Genomic DNA, 20,252 nt, shown 5'->3' with positions numbered 1-20,252 from the left:
GTGGAAAAAAAACACAACTGTTACCAAAAAAATTTTCTTGGCCTAGTGTGATGGCTCACACCTGTAATCTCAGCATTTTTGGAAGTTAAAGTGAGTAGATGACTGCTTGAGCCCTGGAGTTTGAGACCAGCCTGGGCAGCATAAGACCCCATTTCTACCAAAAAAAAAAAAAAAAAATTAAAATTAGCTGGGCATGGTGGCATATGCTTGTAGTCCCAGCTATTCTAGAGGCTGAGGCAGGAGGATTGCTTAAGCCCAGAAGTTGGAGGCTGCAGTGACCAGTGATCACACCACTGCATTGCAGCCTGGGTGACAGAGTAAGCCTGTGTCTCAACAAACAAGACACAACAATTTCTCAACTTCTTTATGACCTACTCCTTCTAACATGTTACTCCAGCTGGTGAAAAAAAAAAAAAATATATATATATATAATTAACTACAGGAAACATCATGTATCTCTTACAAATGCAGCTGACAAATTTCCCAGAGAGGAAGAAACAAAATTTTTGAAATAGAATTCATTGTGCCCAAGCCCTTAAACAACTTTTCTCTGAATGACACTGGCTATTTTCTCTTCCTTCCTCCAGAATCATAAGCAATGAATACTTGAAAATGATTACAGACAATATAAAATGATCTTTCATATTTGTTTCTCAATACATGTGGACAAAGTTGTATAATGTAGCCACAAATAGTCTAACACTGAAAGTTGTAATGTAAAAAGTTCAAGAAGATACTATGAAAGTCCTTTAATAAAATGTGTTAAGACTTGTATCCTTCAGATTTTTTAATGATTACTATTCTAACTGGCATGAGATGGTATCTCAATGTGGTTATGATAAAAAATCTGGAGACAACAGATGCTGGAGAGGATCTGGAGAAATGGGAACACTTTTACACTGTTGGTGGGAGTGTAAATTAGCTCAGCCATTGTGGGAGACAGTGTGGTGATTCCTCAAGGATTTAAAAATAGAAATTCCATTAGAACCAGCAATCCCATTACTGGGTATATACCCAAAGGATTATAAATCATTCTATTATAAAGAAACATGCACATATATGTTCACAGCAGAACTGTTTACAATAACAAAGACCTGAAATCAACCCAAGTGCCCATCGATGATAGACTGGACAAGGAAAATGTGGCACATGCACATATGGAATACTGTGCAGCCATAAAAATGATGAGTTCGTGTCCTGTGTAGGTACATGGATGAATCTGAAAACCATCATTCTCAGCAAACTGACACAAGAACAGAAAATCAAGCACATGTTCTCACTCATAGGTGGGTGCTGAACAATGAAAAAACATGGTTACAGGGAGGGGAGCATCACATACTGGGGTCTGTTGCGGGGGGCGAGGAGAGGGATAGCAAGGGGTGGGAAGGTTGAGAAGAGATAACATGGGGAGAAATGCCAGATATAGGTGATGGGGACATGGAGGCAGCAAACCACCTTGCCATGTATATACCTATGCACATGTACCCCAGAACCTAAAGTACAACAACAAAAAAAGACTTGTATCCTCATCACTACACCCTTTCTAGTATTTCTTAAAACATTCCAGATGCAAATCCTCTCTGAAATTAAGACTGAGATTATTTGGTTATAAAAAAATTTTAAGGATGATAAAGTCAGTTAATCAGAAATGGAGCTAGAAAACCAGAAAGAAAATCACCTTGAGTCATCTGTGTGTATGCCCATGCATTATATCACAAACGCATATCAAAGGAAAGTATGTCATATTTAGTCAGAAGACTTAGTATCACATTATTGATCTCGGACAGGTAGCACTCTCACCTTGTTTTCTAATCTATAAAATTTAAGTCATAAAATAACCATAATAAAAATTCCTAACTTATCTTCCACACAAGTTTGTGAAAACTAAACTCTATAATATACATGTAAGGGCTTTGTAAAATGTAAAGTACTTTACAAATGTGAGGTAATATCACATATAGCCTGTGTATGTATGTGTGCACAGGTGTGTAATGTGTGTATATATGTTAAATATTTGAGATCCAGGATTCATTAATACAGTCCTTTAATCTCTTTGGGAATGACAATTCAATTTTCACTGCTAAAACCCCTTCAGTGTCTTGTCTTTGTTCATTAGCACCTCTAGAAAGCAGCTGTGAGAGGATTAAAATTTAAATCCTGAAATGGGGCTTTGCTCTAGCATTTCTGGTTAATGATATGTTGGGAAGATGGATAAATTTAGTTTAATTGATCAATGGATTTAACTAAACTAAGATTGCTGTTTTCTCCCTTTCACAAAAAAAGAGGAAATAACACAGCCCACAACTTTCATCCCTTCTCTTATTCTTATGCTGAATTATTAAAGCCTTCGTACTTAATTTGTTATCTGCAGTAGTAAGTCTTGTCATGCTAGGTAAACCACAGCAATTCTATATTCCTTTCCTTTGCCTTCTGGAATCTTTGTGTTATAAACCAGCAAGTTCACTGTATGTGAAAAAATGTCATGAGAAAAAGGTAACATATGTAATCAAAAACATTTTCAAAATGTTATGCTCTTAAAGCATATACACTTTATCATTAGTAAGGTTATTTTTGCATTTCTTGGAAGAGGCAGCTGCACAAAACTTGAAGGTACATACTTGCCCGTTAGGAGTTCATACACTAGAATTCCAAGTGACCAGAAATCCACACTGAAGTCATGTCCTTTATTGAGAATGACTTCAGGAGCTACATATTCTGGAGTTCCACAGAATGTCCATGTTTTCTGTCCAGACCCTATTTTCTTTGCAAATCCGAAGTCAACCTGGTAAAGAACAGCAAAGAAATTTTACAGAAACTATAAAACTCAAGCTCATCTTTAAGTCTCCATCTTACCTCTGAAATCTGCTTTCTACACTCAACCCTTCCTTTTACACACACACACACACACACACACACACACAGAGAGAGAGAGAGAGAGAGAGAGAGAGAGAAACCATCTCATGTATTCCTTTGCAGGGTCAGATGTGTATCTAGTTGTGCTAGGGAATGTTCCATGCACACACCCTTCTGCCCAGGACCCCTAGAGGATAAGAGGAATGGCTTAGCAAAGGGGAGCCATAACAACACCTTTGAGGCTCAGGGCAAGCAGGAATAAACACATGTTTAATTCAACAGTGGTATTCTTTGGGAAGAAGAGACAAGGAAGAAGTGATGGACATCTGTGTAAGTAAAGCTCCATCATGAATGTAAAAACAATAACAAAATCGAGGGTTTGAGAAATGGACTATTGCTAAGAAGAAGGGCTTAAAATTCTTTAAAAACCATTATACGCAATGTCTGCACCCTACATATTTTGGCAGTCCAAAGCAAAGCCAGGGTAATCTCATGCCATCTTTGTCTGAGCTCTATACACTTTTTGCCTCTCTCAGGAAGGCAAGGGATGAGTAGCATCTACATTAACTTATTTATTCTGAAAACATACATTTCGCACCCAGTCAAGGTCAGGCTTTGTGCTAGGCTTACAAATACAGAGTTAACTCAGACATTCAGTATGTTAGCAAAATGTGCACATACATGATTAGTATTATGTCATGTCATGTGATATAATTAAACAAAGTATAAACTTAGAGTGCAAAAAACATGCATGTTGAGAACTATTAGGGAGACGATGGTTTGGGAAGATGTTATTGGGAGGTGACATCCAAGCTTAGCCCTGACTGAGGATTAGGAACTCTCCCAGGGTAATGAATCAGTGCCATCCTCTTCCGTTTTGGCAAAATAGACCTTTCCTCTTCTCTGAGGCCCTATTCAAAGAACTCCATGCACAGAATAGACAGAAAAAAAATGGGAGCTACAGAAGGGCCTCTCATTGAATTGAGGCAGTGTATATGACTGAAATCCCTCCCTGCAAAACAAACAGTTGGTTTCCTTTCACAGGGGTATTTAGCACATAATTTTCATCTCCAGCATGTACAGATATTATTTTAATAAAACTGTCCTCCACTTTCCTCAAATAAATAGTCACACAAATTGTTCCTGGGCTTCAACATGAACATTTCACATAGACTCTCTCAATAATACAGCAACAATCTTGGCTGAAAGATAAACAAAGTTTACATATCAAAATAAGCTCTCACCTAAAAAAATAGGAGTCAGTGAACTATAAAATCCAGCCCCTATTTATTCTTTCAAATATTGATATTTAAAATCTTCATTTACCCTAAATAAGCCCCTTAGAAATTTACCATTTTACTGGTTACTTTTAGTATTTATCACACAACAGAAAGGATTTTCGTACTGGGAAAAAAAGAAATTTAAACAATCTAATTTGAAGTGGGCGTTTGTTGATTTTTTCATCCACACAGAATGACTCACAGTGATTATATCTACTAGGTGGCTGGGGATATTACAAAATTAAAATTTGTAACCAGCTGAGATTAGCATAGCAACATACTCCCCAGAGAAAGAACCAATATGAAAATCCTAGCTAATTTTATAAAGACCAAAATTCAAAAGGCAAAAAAGTGATGTTTATAACTGCATTTGCATGCACATATATATGAAAATATTCTATTTTGTTTGTTTATAACAGCCTTTGGACTCATTTTTAAAAAATTACATTTAAGTTTTTCTAGTAAGGATCACTGGAAGCTTGCTAGCTATGTAGGAGAATTTCTCTAGCTCTAAAAGCGGTGTATTTCCATTGCAATTGCTGGGTTCGCTTTTGCAGTATTTGAATATTGGCCCAAAGAGAAGGCAATAGTTACATTAAAATTGTAAGATTTATGTAAATGTATCACTTTCTTTATCTCCTTTGATCATATCAACATTGATCTAATCCATTTTGTCAGAGGAAACTGACACTCAGACCTATCCAAAACACGTGCCTAATACAGAAGGCCCCAAATCTTCCACATCACATTCTGTGTATTTTCTACAAAAATCATGCTATGTCTGTCTTGTACCACCATGGATACCACCAGAAAGCCTCAGTCATTTTTTTTCACCCCAGCTCTTCTAGACAACAGAAAGGTTAAGTTTCTGTATTCATTCAATGACTATTTATCGAGTACCACGATATACCAAAAAGATTCACTGAGGAGGTAGCATTTGAACAAATTTGAGTAGAAATCTCAGTGATATAAGAAAGAGAGCTCTGTAAGTATCTGAGCAGCAGTCATGCAAAGAAGAGCCATGCAAAGGCCTGAGATGGAATTATGCATGGTAGGTTCAAGAACTGGCAAGAAGACCAGCATGACTGGGCAAAAATGGATGAGGGGAAGAGAGGCAAGAGTGAGAGCATTGTGGGTTTGTAAACCACAGAAACAACTTCAGATTTTTTTTCTTCTCTAAGAAATCACAGTAAGATTAACAGAAGGGGCATGGCATGGTCTGACATATTTTAAAGGGATCTATCTAGGAGACACGAAAATAGACACCCCCCACTTTTTTTTCAAACTCTACTAGCAAAACTAGTAGAGGTTTCAAGAAGACTATCTGAGGGAGCTATACACAGGTTTGACCTTGTCTCTATTAAATTCTCATTATTAATGATGGCTTACATCGTGCTGAAACCATCATCTCCAAAGATTTTAATAAACTAGAAGGTTTTTAAATGATTCTAAATCTGCAGTGATGATTGCATCATTCAGAAATAGAAAAAACTGCATTGTGGCTTGCTGGAACTGGTATCCAATAAATATGAACTCTTTCCCAGAAGTTGCTCTCTGGGTCAGCAAATTTGTCAGACATTAGTTCTCTTGGTCACATAAAAATGGACACAAAATGACCAGTGTAATTAAACCAGATGACTCATGGTGACATACCATTCCAAAAAAATATTTACGTGGCAATTTTAGTGTACTTCTTTTATCCAAGTCTACACAAGGGTAAAATGAAATCCGTTTATCCTGTCCACCAACAACCAAAGTTGATGTAATGTCTTTCTGCTACTAACATCCATCCACTAAAAGAGGCAACAATGGATGGTTTCGATTGAGTGGAAGTGAAAGTGAAAGAGGCTAAGATATGGGATGAATGAGTCTTTCCAAGTAATGGCCCATTCTTTATGTTTGGTGTACAAATTCAGCTGAAATACCTAAGAGTATTTAGTAGAAGGTGGGCGAGATGAAGGGAACTCTTGCATACCCAAGGACAAACTGGGTATATTTTCTGAGGCTCATCTCATATGCCACCATTTCTTTGAAGTCTTACTTGAATTTACAGAACCAATTCCTTTCTTCTATGAGGCTCTGTAACACTTTTTATATTCCTAATTGCATCCCTGATAGCAGCAGTGTCAAGTTGTGAATAAATCTAGCTCCTTTGAAAAGGCAATTCATCCTATACATTTTGTACCTCTACAGCATTTACAACATAGATAGATGTTCAACCTGTGTTTCGTGAAAAAAAATGGAATGAAGAGATAATCATTAATGTCAGTTTCAGTAAGACATAATGAGGTTTAGCAAGGTCATGGATACTCGTCTGTATCCATGTTCCAAAGGGGCGCTTCTTATTATATAAATTGATGAGGAAGTAGAAGGTGTTTAAGTGAGAAGCCACAGCATGTGTTAAGCACATTGGTAGGAAAAGCTTAACTGTCAAGTATAGCTAATAATAATCTGGCTAATAATGGTCTGGCAATAAAAATATAGTTCAAGTTAGTGATTATTTTTAATTTTCAATTTAGAAAATAATTGATACATATAAATGACATATAAACAAATTATAAAGCATGAGAATAAAAACACCCCTACACATACCACCAGTTTAATAACTACACAGAACCAACCACAGAAGCCTCTGTGTTCCTTCCACAGTACCCTCTTGCTCATTGCCCAAAGATCCCACTACCCTGACTTATGTGTTCATCACTGTTTGCATTGATTTCTCATTTAGCTACAAATCTAACATCTTTATATATTTAAATTTTTTTCTTTTTTGTTTAATTTTAGGTAAATCTTAACATATTTGATCTTGGGCAAATAGTCTTTTTTACTGAAAAATTATATTGTCAATTTAATCCAGACTGTATATAGTCCATTTATTTTTACGGCTGTATTTTAACACCATTGGATTAACACAGCATGTTTTTTTTGGTCCATTTTGCTGTTGACGTACATGTGTGTTATTTCCAATTGTATATTATTGCAAAAATGCTTCTAGTAACATAACTTTCTACGTTATGTAGTAGAAATGTACACAAGAGTAAAAATGCTGGGTCAAAGACATGGTTTCTTCAACTTTACTAGATATTGGCAAATTATTTTCCAGAGATTGTACGACATTGTCACCCCTTTGTATAAGAGTTCTGACTGCTCTACATTTTCACCATCATTTAGTAATATAAACTTTTTAGTTTTTGCCACCTGTGAGTATAAAATCACTATGGTTTTAACTTGCCTTTCCTCCACTAATAATTAGTTTGAGCTACAGCATTATAATTAGTTCTCATATCTAAGGGAGCAATTTATTCCCACAGTGTTCTCCTTGTTTATCATCAGAAATTCTTGGCTATTTTTGGCCCTTGGTTATTCTACATAAGTTTTAGAATCAGAATGCCGAGTTTACAGAAAGCTCTGCTAGAATTTCCATTGGAAGTGTATTTAGTCTGTAGCTGAAGAGTGATTCAGAAGTGCAGGCTTCTTCCACCTTACGGCTCTGTCAACTTCCAACTGGCTATGTTCAGTAACAAGCCAGAAAGAACGCATAAAGATCAGCTGCAAACAATTTTTATAGTTCAGGTCTGATAGTGGTGAACGTCACTTTTGTTCACATTTCATTATCTGGAACTATGCCACAAGGTCACAACTAACTAGAAAGAAGGCTGAGATATATTGTCTAGCTCTGTACCCAGAAGAGAGAAAAAGCCATATTACCTATTAATTTAGGTCTTTTAAACATCTTTCCATACTTCTTTATGATTCTCAATAAAGCTTTTATACACTTTTATTAGAGTTAGCTCTAGATACATATTATCATGCTTTTTGTAAGTGGCATTTTTATTCCTATGTATCAACTATGTTTCTGGTATTTAAAAATACACTAAGTTACTGTATTATTAATCTTATTCCCACAACCATACTAAACTCTCTACTTGATTCTTGTTTTTTTCTAACTTTTATTTTAGTTCCATGGGCATATATGCAGGTTTATTATATAAGCAAATTGTGTGTCACAGGGGTTCTGTGTACAGATTATCTCATCACCCAGGTGATAAGCATAGTATTTGATAGGTAGTTTTTTGATCCTCTCCCTCCTGCTATCTTCCACCCTTAAGTAGGTCCTGATGTCTATTATCCCTTCTTTGTGTCCATATGTACTCAATGTTTAGCTTCCACTAATAAGTGAGAACATGCAGTGTTTGGTTTTCTGTTCCTGTGTTAGTTCTCTTAGAATAACGGTCTCCAGCTCCAACCATGTTGCAACAGAGGACATGATTTCATTATTTTTTATGGCAGAGTAGTATTTCTTGTTGTATATGTACAACATTTTCTTTACTGTTGATGGGGATTTAGGTTGATTCCATGTTTTTGTTATTGTGAATAGTGCTGTAATGAACATATGTGTGCATATGTCTTTATAGTAGAATGATTTATATACCTTTGGGCATATACCCAATAATGAGACTGTTGGGTTGTATAGTAATTTTAAGTTCTGAGAAATCACCACACTGCTTTCCACAATAACTGAACTAATTTACAATTCCTTCAGCAGTGTAAGTGTTCCCTTTTCTCTGCAACCTTTCCAGTATCTGTCATTTTTTTTATTTTGTTAGCCATTATGACTTGTGTGAGATTAGTATCTTACTGTGGTTTTTATTTGCACTTCTCCAATGACTAGTGATGTTGAGCATTGTTTTTTTTTTGTATGCTTGTTGGCCACATGTATGTCTTCTTTTGAGAAATGTCTGTTCACACCCCTTTTCGATTTTTAAATGGGGTTGTTTTTTCTTGTAAATTTGTTTAAATTTCTTATAGATTCTGGATATTAGACTTTTGTCAGATGCCAAGTTTGCGAAAATTTTCTCCCATTCCGTATGTTATTTATTTACCCTGTTGTTACTTTTCTTTTCGTTCTTTTTTTTTTTTTTTTTTTTTTTTTGAGACAGGGTTTCAATGTGTCACCCAGGCTGGAGGGCAGTGGGATGATTTTGGCTCACTGCAACCTCAACTCCTGGGCTCAAGCAATCCTCCCACCTCAGCCTCCCAAGTAAGCAAAACTACAGGTGCACACTACTGCACCCAGCAAATTTTTATATTTTTTGTAAAGATGGGGTTTCACGTTGCCCAGGCTGGTCTCAAACTCCTAAACTCAAGCAATCCTCCCACCTCGGTGTCTCAAAGTGCTGAGATTACAGGCACTGTGCCCAGCCTCTTGTTATATTCTGGATTTTGCATAGATTTAATCATATCACCTGGAAGGTTTTATTGTTCACTTTCCAATCCATCTTTTAATTTTATTCATAGTTTGCTGCATTGGGATTCCCGTAAAATAGTGAATAGAAGTGCTTATACCACTGACTTTTGAGAGTCAATGGTACACTTCTAATTCTTCACATTATGTACAGTGTTTGCCCTACATTTTGTATGATATTGTTCATTAGATTAATAAAATTATTGTTCTTCACAGTTTGCTAAGATATTTTTTCATAACTGAGTGTAGAAATATGTTAACATTTTTCTCAGTATCCATTAAGGTAGTTATATAATTGTTTTTCTCATTTAATCTGGTAAAGTGGCAATTTAATAACATTTAAAAAAATTTTAAGACTTCATTTTTTTAGAGCAATCAGTAAAACAGAATGATACAGAGATTTCCTGTGTAATTCCTGCTCCCATATGTAAGTAGTTTTCCCCATTATCAACATCCCTCACCAGAGTGAAACAGTTGTTACCACTGATGATCCTATATTAACACATCATAAACACCCGAAGTCCACCTGTTACATAAGAATTCACTCTTGGTTTTGCATATTTTATGGATTTGGACAAATGTTTAATGACATGTTTCCACTGTTACAGTATCATACAGAGTATTTTTACTGTCCAAAAAATCCTCTGTGTCCAGCCTATTCATTTATTCCCCCTGCCCCAAACCCCAGCAACCACTAATCTTTTGCTATCTCCAATAGTTTTGCCTTTTACAAAATGTAATTTAGTTGTTAAAGTATGTAACCGTTTTTTAGATTGGCTTCCTTCACTTAATAATATGCATTTCGTTTTTCCATGGCTTTTCATGGCTTGATAACTCATTTCTTTTTAGCACTGAAAAAAATACTCCATTGTCTGGATTTAGCACTGTTTATCCATTCACCTACTGAAGGATACTGTGGCTGCTTCCAAGTTTTGGCAGTTATGATTAAAGCTGCTATGAACTTCCGTGTATAGTTTTTTGTGTAAACAGAAATTTTCAACTGCTTTCCATAAATATCAAGAAACATGATTGTTGGATCACATGGTAAAGGTATGTTCAGTTATGCAAGAAACCTTCAAACTGCCTGCCAAAGTGGCTGTACCATTTGTATTCCCATCAACATTTGGTGTTGCCAGGATTCTAGAATTTAGCCACTCTAAAAGGTGTGGAGTGGTATCTCGTTGCTTCAATTTGCAATTCCCTAAAGACTTATGATTTTGAACATGTTTCATATGCTTATTTGAAACTTGTATATCTTCTGTGGTGAGATGTCTCTTCGGGTCTTTTGCCCATTATTTAATCATGTTGTTTGCTTTCTTATGATTTAAAGCATTCTTTATATACTTTTATAACAATCCTTTATCAAGTATGTTTTTTACCAATATTTTCTCCCAGCCAGTGGCTTGCCTTCTCATCCTCTAAACAGTGTTTCACAGAACAGAAGTGTTAGGTTTTTTTTTTATTTGTTTTGAGACAGGGTCTCACTCTGTCACCCAGGCTGGAGTGCGGTGGTGTGATCTCTGCTCAATGCAGCCTCCTCCTCCTGGGCTCAGTCAATCCTCCTACCTCAGCCTACCAAGTAACTGAAATTACAGGTGTGAGCCACCATGCCCACTACTTTTTTGTGATTTTTGTAGAGATGGGGTTTCACCATGTTGCTCAGGCTATTCTCAAACTCCTGAGCTCAAGTGGTCCACCCATCTTGGCTTCTCAAAGTGCTGGGATTACAGATCTCTGCCACTGGGCCCAGCCAAGAAGCTTTTGATTGTAATGAAGTCCAGTTTATCAATTGTTTCTCTCATGGATCATGCCTTTGGTGTTGAATCTGAAAAGTAATTGCCATATCCAAAGTCCTCTAGATTTCCTCCTATGTTGTCTTCTAAATGTTTTATAGTTTTTTACTATACATTTAGGTCTTTGATCCATTTTGAGTTAATGTTCATGAAGCATACAGGTTCTGTAACTAGATTTACCTTTTTTGCATCTGGATGTATAATTGTTCCAGCAGTATTTGTTGAAAAACCCATCTTTGCTCCATGTATTGCCTTTTCTTATCTGTCAAGCATCAATTGACTATGTTTCCATGAATCTATTTCTGAGCTCTATATTCTGTTCCATTGATCTATTTGTCTTTCCTTTTGTCAATTCCACACTGTCTTCAGTATGGTAGCTCTATAGTATGTCTTGACATTGGGAAATGTCAGTCCTCCAGCTTTGTTCTCCTTCAACATTATATGAGCTACTCTAGGTCTCTTGCTTCCACATATAAACTTAGAATTCATTTATCACTATACACAAAATATCTTGCTGAGAGTTTGATAGAAATTAAATTGAATTAACAGATCAAGTTGGGAAGAAATGACATATTAAGGATACTGTCAAAGTGAACTAAATATGGCCTGAGAAGGACTCCACACTTCTATATTTGAGTCCTTGTGGACAAACTGCAACCTAACCAAGTAGGTAGACAAGATTGAAAACTTAACTTTGGAGTATGCACCCGTAACAATAGCTGAGTCTTGGCCAATCCCAGCAGCCATACTTCAACCACTCATACACTGCTGAGTGTTCAAACGGTGTTCAAATAAGGAAAACACCAACCTGTAGCCAATCCCCAGCTGTATCTGTATCTTACTTCTGATTTCCATATGTTACTTTCCTTTTTTGTCTAACAACTTATTCTGACCATGAGGCACCCCTGGACACTCCCTGAATCTGCTGTGATTCTGGGGCTGCCTGATTCATGAATTATTCATTGATCAATTTAATTCTTTTAAATTTAATTTGACTGAAGTTTTTCTTTTAACAATACTGAGTCTTTCAATCCATAAATATGGAATACTCCCCATTTATTTTACTTTTTTTACATTTCTTTCATCAAATTTTTGTTGTTTTCTTCACATAGATCTTATGTATATTTTGTTATAAACATTTTATTTTAGTGAGTACTAATGTAAATGGTATAGTGTTTTTAATTTCAAATTCTACTCGTTCATTTCTAGTATACAGAAAAGTGATTGATTTTTGCATGTTAGCCTTGTATCCTGCAACCTTGCTATAAGTGCCTTTTAGTTCCATGAGATGTTTTGTTGCTGATTCTGTAAGATTTCCTACATAGACAATCACAACATCTGTGAGAAAGCACTTTTATTTCTTCCTTCCAAATCCTTATACCCTGTATTTCCCTGTCTTGCTGCATTAACTAGGACTTCCAGTGTGATACTGAAAAGGATTGGTAAGAGGAGACACCCTTGCCTTGTTTGTGATCTTAGTGGAAAAGTTTCTAGTTTCTCATCATTAAGTATGATGACGTGAGCTGTAGGCTTTTTGTAGACATTCTTATCATGTTGAGAAAGTTCTGCTCTGTTAACAGTTTACTGAGAGTTTTATTATGGATGAGTGTTGGATTTTGTTAAATGGCTTTTCTGCATTTATTATATAATAATTTGATTCTTCTTTTTTTGTCAACCTGTGATGTAATGGATTGCATTCACTGATTTTCAAATATTGAACCAGTCTTGAATACCTAGAATAAATTTTACTTGGTTGTGGTATATAATCTTTTTTATACATATTCTATTTGTTAATATTTTCCTGGAAGCTTCTGCATCTATATTCATGGGAGATATTGGACTGTAGTTTTCTTTTCCTAGAATGTCTATGTCTGCTTTTGGTATTAATGATGGCCTCATAGAATCAGTTATGGAGTATTCCCTCTGCTTTATCTTCTGAAAGACATGGTAGAGAATCAGTATTATTTTTTCCTTAAATGTTGGCTAGAATTCACCTCTAAACCTATCTGAGCCTCGTTCTTTGTGCTCCAGAAGGTTATTAATTACTGATTTAACTTCTTTAAGAGATGTAGGCCTATTTGAATTGTCTATTCCTCTTGTGTGACTTTTGACAGATTGTGTCTTTCAAGGAATTAGTCCATTTCATCTAAGTTATCAAATTTGTAGACACAGCTGTTCATAGTATTCTTATCATTTTAATATCCATGGAATACGTAGAATCCATATCCATGAAATCTATGAAATCCATGTGTCCACTTTCATTTCGTAGCTCATATAATATTGAATAAAAATTACTTCAGAATGAAGTAATTTATGTCTTCACTCTTTCTCTCTTTTTTTCTTAGTTAATCTGGATAGAGACTTACTGCTTTTGTTGATCTTTTCAAATAACTTTTGGTTTCATTCATTCTTATATGCTAAGCAACATGCTAAGTTCAGCAGTAAACACCCTAGCATAGTTTGCCATTACAGGGCTATCAGCATAGAGAGACAGATAGGTGATCAAGAGTCAGGCAATGATATCAACATTTAATATGTCTTGTATTATATTTTCTTATACTCTGTATAAGATTAAATTGCTCTGTTAACACATCCTGTGCAAAAGCATGTAGGCAGGCTCCGAATTTTAGCTGAGGTGTATTACTTCACCTGAGTTAACAATACACTCATATGGGACATTTATTGATGAGCAGCAGCTGAGATTTATTGGATTATTATTTGTTAGAGTAAAACCAAGTTTTCTCCTGAAAAATTGCAAAAAGGCTAGATATTATATAAATGCTCCGTAGGTTGAGAACAAAGTGGGTTTTCCTTTAAATTCTTTAAGTATTGCCCTACATCTTAATATTGTTATTGATTCATTCACTACAACCAGAAGAAAGGTTCTTAACCACTTTTGCCTTCATCAGTTCTTCTTGGCCTGAAAAGTGAAGTAAGATATAGGAAATTCTGTGATGCGCAGGTAAGATATAATGATGTGAGAGTTTTCATGATCCTTTAGTTCTTTAATTTCCACTTAGTGTGTTTTCTGGTGAAAACAGCTTGAACCCAGGAGAAATTCATTTTAGAAAAAAATCAGGCTGACAATCTCAATCATGAGTAAGGATTAAGAGTAGAATGAGGTCCTAATCCCTCAACACAAACTCATCATCTGTAATTATTAAGAAAGGACACACCATTACAGTCTTCCAAGACACACTTCCAAACTCCAGACTTTTCTCCTCTTATTTAGGTCTTTTTTTCTGAATTTCCCTGGTGTTTCCTCTGCTGAAAAACAAACAGACAAGCAAACTTTCCCTTACTTGCCTTCCTTAGGTATCTAAACTGTCACAGATATTGCCAAGAATTAATGAAGTAGGATAAAAGTGCCAATTATCAGAATTTGTAGAATGAGACCAAAGTCACTCTTATAAGACATTGTATCCAAAACTGGACTGCCCACAGAGTCCATCACCCAGATGGAAGTCCTGTTGTACTGCTACAGGGAACACCCACCCCAGTCCACCTTTTCCAGCCTCCGTCCCACTGTAGTCTGCTCAAGAACCTCAGCTAAAACAGCTTTGCTGGGCTGCTGACCCAATCAGTTCCCATCTTTTCTACCTGATGAAACTTCCCTTATGTCCCAGTATATGATCACATTTTGTTAATGTGTATTCTCCACCTACAGGGAACAATATTATACAAGCCCATTAGATGAAGTGTATTATTTGTGTTGTATACATCTTCTAAAGCTTTAGTGATTTGGGATCTAAATGTTCTACCAATTTCTGAGGACCATATATTAAAATTTATGCAATTGCTCTTATGTTCTTATTTGCTGAGTTTCTTTTATTTTTATTTTTGAAGCATTTCATTGGGTAAATAAAAGATTATTATTTTTATATCACTTTGGTGAAATTGGTCTTTCATGATCATGTGGTAACCCCACTTATCTCCAGGAATCCCACCCTTTTAATTTCAACCTGTGTGCATCCTCATATTTTAAGCATATCTCTTGTAAACATCACATAGGTGATTTTTATTTTTTAAATGTATTTGATAATTGTTTTTTACATGGAGAGTTAAGTAAAATCCACTTACATATACTGTATTTTTTTTCTATATTCTTAATTTATGCTTTCTCTTTGATTATTTTTTAGATTTTCTGTTTCTCTTTTACAGCTTTTTAAAAAAGTAATATTTTTGGGCCGGGCGCGGTGGCTCAAGCCTGTAATCCCAGAACTTTGGGAGGCCGAGGCGGGTGAATCACGAGGTCATGAGATCGAGACCATCCTGGTCAACATGGTGAAACCCCGTCTCTACTAAAGATACAAAAAAAAAATTAGCTGGGCATGGTGGCGCATGCCTATAATCCCAGCTACTCGGGAGGCTGAGGCAGGAGAATTGCCTGAACCCAGGAGGCGGAGGCTGCGGTGAGCCGAGATTGCGCCATTGCACTCCAGCCTAGGTAACAAGAGCGAAACTCCGTCTCTAAAAAAAATAATAATAATAATAATAATATTTTCTCAAAAAAATTCTATCCTTTATTTTAATTCCAATTATACCTACTCTCAGTTTGCATGTTCGGTTATTTCACATGTTTTTAATTTTAATACTACATATGGGAATGACAATTATTACTTTATGCCATAATCTTTAAAAAGTTAATATGTTTACTATTTATTTATGGTCACCACTTTTTGTGGCATATCAGATCCTTCATTAGGGATCTTTTTTTTTCTCCCTTTAGCATATCCTTTGTATTTAGAAGTAAACATCCTTTATCTTTTTCTGAAAATGTCTTTAACCCTTCCTGAAAGACAGTTTTCCTGGACATATAATACAAGTTCTTCATTTACTTTTTTTCAGAACTTTAAATTCTACTGTATTTTAGCTTCAATTGTTGCTGTTGAGATGTCAACTGAAAGCACAATTTTTATTCCTTTATATGTAAACTATCTTTTCTCCTTGGGATAGCTTTTAAGACTTTATCTTTGTTTTCATTTTGTACTTTCACTACTACATGAGCTAACATCCATGATATCCTTTTGGTACTCTGACGTGCCTCATCCCACAATGAATAATAGCAGGCCCTGTGTAGTCAAAAGAATACATTGGAAGTGCTATTGTGTGACTTTCAAGAGCAGGTCTTCCAAAAGCTTTGTAGCTTTTTCATTTTCTCTTGAATGACTCATTTTGAGGGAAGCCAGCTGCCATGCCCTGAGAACATTCAACCAGTCCCAGGAAGAGGCCCACCTGGAGAAAAATTAAGGCACCCAATTAACAGCCAGCATTAGCTTGCAGCAAATGAGGGAGTCACCTTGGACTCAATTCCTCTAGTCTAATGGGTCTGTGAGCCTCCCAGTGACTGCAGCCCCCGATAGCACCTGACTATAACTTCCTGAGAGATCTCAAGCAAAATCACTTCCAAATTCCTTACTCACAGAAACCTGAGACCATAAATGATTATTGTTGTTTCAAGCCATTATATTTTGGAGTGATTTGTTATGCAAAATAGGAACTTGTTTATCCCAGTTTAGATTTGCTGGGGTCCCTTTACTTGATGATTGGCATCTTTTTTAATTTCTGAAAAAATTTCATTTTTTATTTCTTAAATATTGCTTTTCCCTCATTCTCTATATGATTTTGACACTCTGTTCTCCAACTCTTTTAATTTCTCGTTCTTGGGTTCCATGTTTTCATGTCTCTATTCTCTGTAAATTACTTAAATTTATCTTTCAGTTAACAGATTGTGTTCTTTTTTGGGTCAATCATCTGCTATTTAACCTTTATGCTACAGTTTTTAAAACTGATTTATAAGCAATAAAAGTTATTGATTTTGTGTACTGTTCATTGAATTTTAATGCATATTATACTGATGTAGCCACAGTCACTGTACTGTCAAGATGTAAGCATTCCCATTATTTCAAAAAATTCCCTCATGCTCCTTTCCAGTCAAATGTTTTTCCCAGAGATAACCATCGTATTGATTTCTGCCACCTGCTCTAGAACTTCGATACATGGAATCATGAAGAAGGTTCTCTTCTGTGTGTGGCTTCCTTTGCTTGTCAGTTTAAAAAATGCATTCATGTTGTTCCCTTTTATTGGTGAGCAGCATTCCATTGCTATATGTTTATACATTCAGTTGATGATGGGTATTTTGGCTGTTTCCAATTTGGGGGCTATTGGGAATAAAGTCGTTATAGAACTTGTGGCCAAGATATTTGAAGATATGACTTCAGTTTTCCTGAATAAATACCTAAAAAGTGGAATTTCTTGTCACAGACTATGTATATGTTTCACTCTATGAAAAACTGACTAGATATTCTTTGAAACAGATTTTCTTTTCCTAACAGAAATGTAGAGAAACATCCTCACCAACACTCAGTATTATAAATCTTTTTAAGTAGATATGAAATGACACCTATGTGGTTTTAATTTGTGTTTCCTTGATGGCTACTGACATGGCTTAATTACCATTTCTACAGTTTCTTTTGTGAAGTCTTATTATTATCATTATAATAAGTACTGGGATACATGTGCAGAATATGCAAATTTGTTACATAGTTACAAACGTGCAATGGTGGTTTGCTGCACCCAACAACCCATCATCTACATTAGATATTTCTCCTAATGCTATCCCTCCCCTAGACCTCCATTCCCTGACAGGCCCCAGTGTGTGATGCCCCACTACTGGTGTCCATGAGTTCTCATTGTCCAACTCCGACTTATGAATGAGAACATGTGGTGTTTGGTTTTCTGTTCCTGTGTTAGTTTGCTGAGAATGATGGTTTCCAGCTTCATCCACGTCCCTGCAAGGGACATGAACTCATCCTTTTTGGGGCTGTATAGTACTCCATGAAGTATATGTGCCACATATTCTTTATCCAGTCTATCGTTGATGGGCATTTGGGTTGGATCCAAGTCTTTGCTATTGTGAACAATGCTGCAATAAATGTACATGTGCATGTTTCTTTATAGTAGAATAATTTACAATCTTTTGGGTTTATACCTAATAATAGTATTTCTAGGTTAAGTGGTATTTCTCTTTCTAGATCCTTGAGGAATTGCCACACTGATTTTTTAACTAATTTAAGCTCCCACCAATGGCGTAAAAGCATTCCTATTTCTCCACATCCTCTCCAGCATCTGTTGTTGCCTGACTTTTAATGTTGCCTGACTTTTAATGATCGATGTGAGATGGTATCACCTTGTGGTTTTCATTTGCATTTCTCTAATGACCAGTGATGATGAGTTTTTTTCCATATGTTTGTTGCCTCCATAAATGTCTTCTTTTGAGAAATGTCTGTTCAGATACTTTACCCACTTTCTGATGGGGGTCGTTTTTGTCTTGTAAATTTGTTTAAGTTTTTTGTAGATTCTGGATATTAGTCCTTTGTCAGATGGATAGATTGCAAGAATTTTATCCCATTCTGTAGGTTGCTTGCTCACTCTGCTGATAGTTTCTTTTGCTGTGCAGAAGGTCTTTCATTTAATTAGATCCCATTGGATCTTTTGTTGCCATTGCCTTTGCTGTTTTAGTCATAAAATCTTTGCCCATGCCTATGTTATAAATGGTATTGCCTAGGTTTTCTTTTAGGGTTTTTATGTTTTTAGATATTATGTTTAAATATTTAATCCATCTTGAGTTAATTTTTGTAAAGGTGTAAGGAAGGGGTCCAGTTTCAGTCTTCTGCATATGGCTAGCCAGTTTTCCCAACACCATTTACTAAATAGGGTATTCTTTCCCCAGTGCTTGTTGTGGTCAGGTTTGTAAAAATCAGATGGTTGTAGATGTGTGGGTTATTTCTGAAGCCTTTGTCCTGTCCCAATGGTCTCTATATCTGTTTTGGTACCAGTATCATGCTGTTTTGGTTACTGTACTCTGTGGTATAGTTTGAAGTCACATAGCATGATGCTACCTGACTTTTTTGTTCTTTTTGCTTAGAATTGTCTTGGCTATACAGGCTTTTTTGGTTCCATATTTAAAGTTGTTTTTTCTAATTCTGTGAGGAAAGTCAATGGTAGCTTGATGGGGATAGCATCGAATCTATAAATTACTTTGGGCAGTATAGCCATTTTCATAATATTGATTCTTCTTATACATGAGCATGGAGTGTTTTTCCACTTGTTTGTGTCCTCTCTTACTTCCTTGTAGTTCTCCTTAAAGAGGTCCTTCACATCCCCATCACATCCCCAAGTTGTATTCCTAGGTATTTTATTCTCTTTGTAGCAATTGTAAATGGAAGTTCACTCATGATTTGGCTCTCTGTTTGTTTATTATTGGTGTATAGGAATGCTTGTGATTTTTGCACTTTTATTTTGTATCCTGAGACTTTGCTGAAGTTGCTTATCAGCTTACGGAGATTTTGGGCTGAGATGGTGGAATTTTCTAAATATACGATCATGTCTCTGCAAACCAAAACAATGTGGCTTCTTCTCTTCCTATTTAAATCCCTTTCTTTCTCTTGCCTGATTGCCCCAGTCATAATTTCCAATTCTATGTTGAATAGGAGTGGTAAGAGAGGGCATCCTTGTCTTGTACCAGTTTTCAAAAGGAATGCTTCCAACTTTTGCCCATTCAGTATGATATTTACTGTGGGCTTGTCATAAATAGCTCTTATTATTTTGAGATATGTTCCATGAATACCTAGTTAATTGAGAGTTTTTAGCATGAAGGGGTGTTAAATTTTATTGAAGGCTTTTCCTGCATTTATTGAGATAATCATGTGGTTTTTGTCATTGGTTCTGTTTATGTGATGGATTATGTTTATTGATTTGCTTATGCTGAAACAGCCTTACATCCCAGGGATGAAGCCGACTTGATCATGGTGGATAAGCTTTTTGATGTGCTGCTGGATTCAGCTTGCCAGTATTTTATTGAGGATTTTTGCATTGATGTTCATCAGGGATATTGGCCTAAGATATTTTGTTTTGGTTGTGTATCTGCCAGGTTTTTATATCAGGATGGCACTGGCCTCATAACATGAGTTAGGGAAGAGTCCCTCTATTTCTATTGTTTGGAATTGTTTCAGAAGAAATGGTATGAGCTCATCTTTGTACCTCTGGCAGAATTCACCTGTGAATCCATCTGGTCCTGGG

At 35.9% G+C, this 20,252-nt stretch overlaps 1 protein-coding gene across 4 annotated transcripts in view; it reads right to left on the bottom strand.

The window, feature by feature from the left end:
• Positions 1-20,252, bottom strand: part of PRKG2 (protein kinase cGMP-dependent 2) — a 127,474-nt gene that overhangs the window by 16,614 nt on the left and 90,608 nt on the right. For all 4 annotated transcript variants that reach the window (XM_035293447.3, XM_017970467.4, XM_035293448.3 and 1 more), the window contains one exon: positions 2,619-2,782. In XM_035293447.3, coding sequence (XP_035149338.1) covers positions 2,619-2,782 — 164 coding nt within the window. The remainder of the gene's footprint in view (positions 1-2,618; positions 2,783-20,252) is intronic.

This window comes from Callithrix jacchus, chromosome 3, assembly GCF_049354715.1.
Source record: "Callithrix jacchus isolate 240 chromosome 3, calJac240_pri, whole genome shotgun sequence".
Taxonomy (NCBI): Eukaryota; Metazoa; Chordata; class Mammalia; order Primates; family Cebidae; genus Callithrix; species Callithrix jacchus.
Note: the sequence above shows the minus strand (reverse complement) of the source record. Positions and strands in the feature narration are given on the sequence as shown.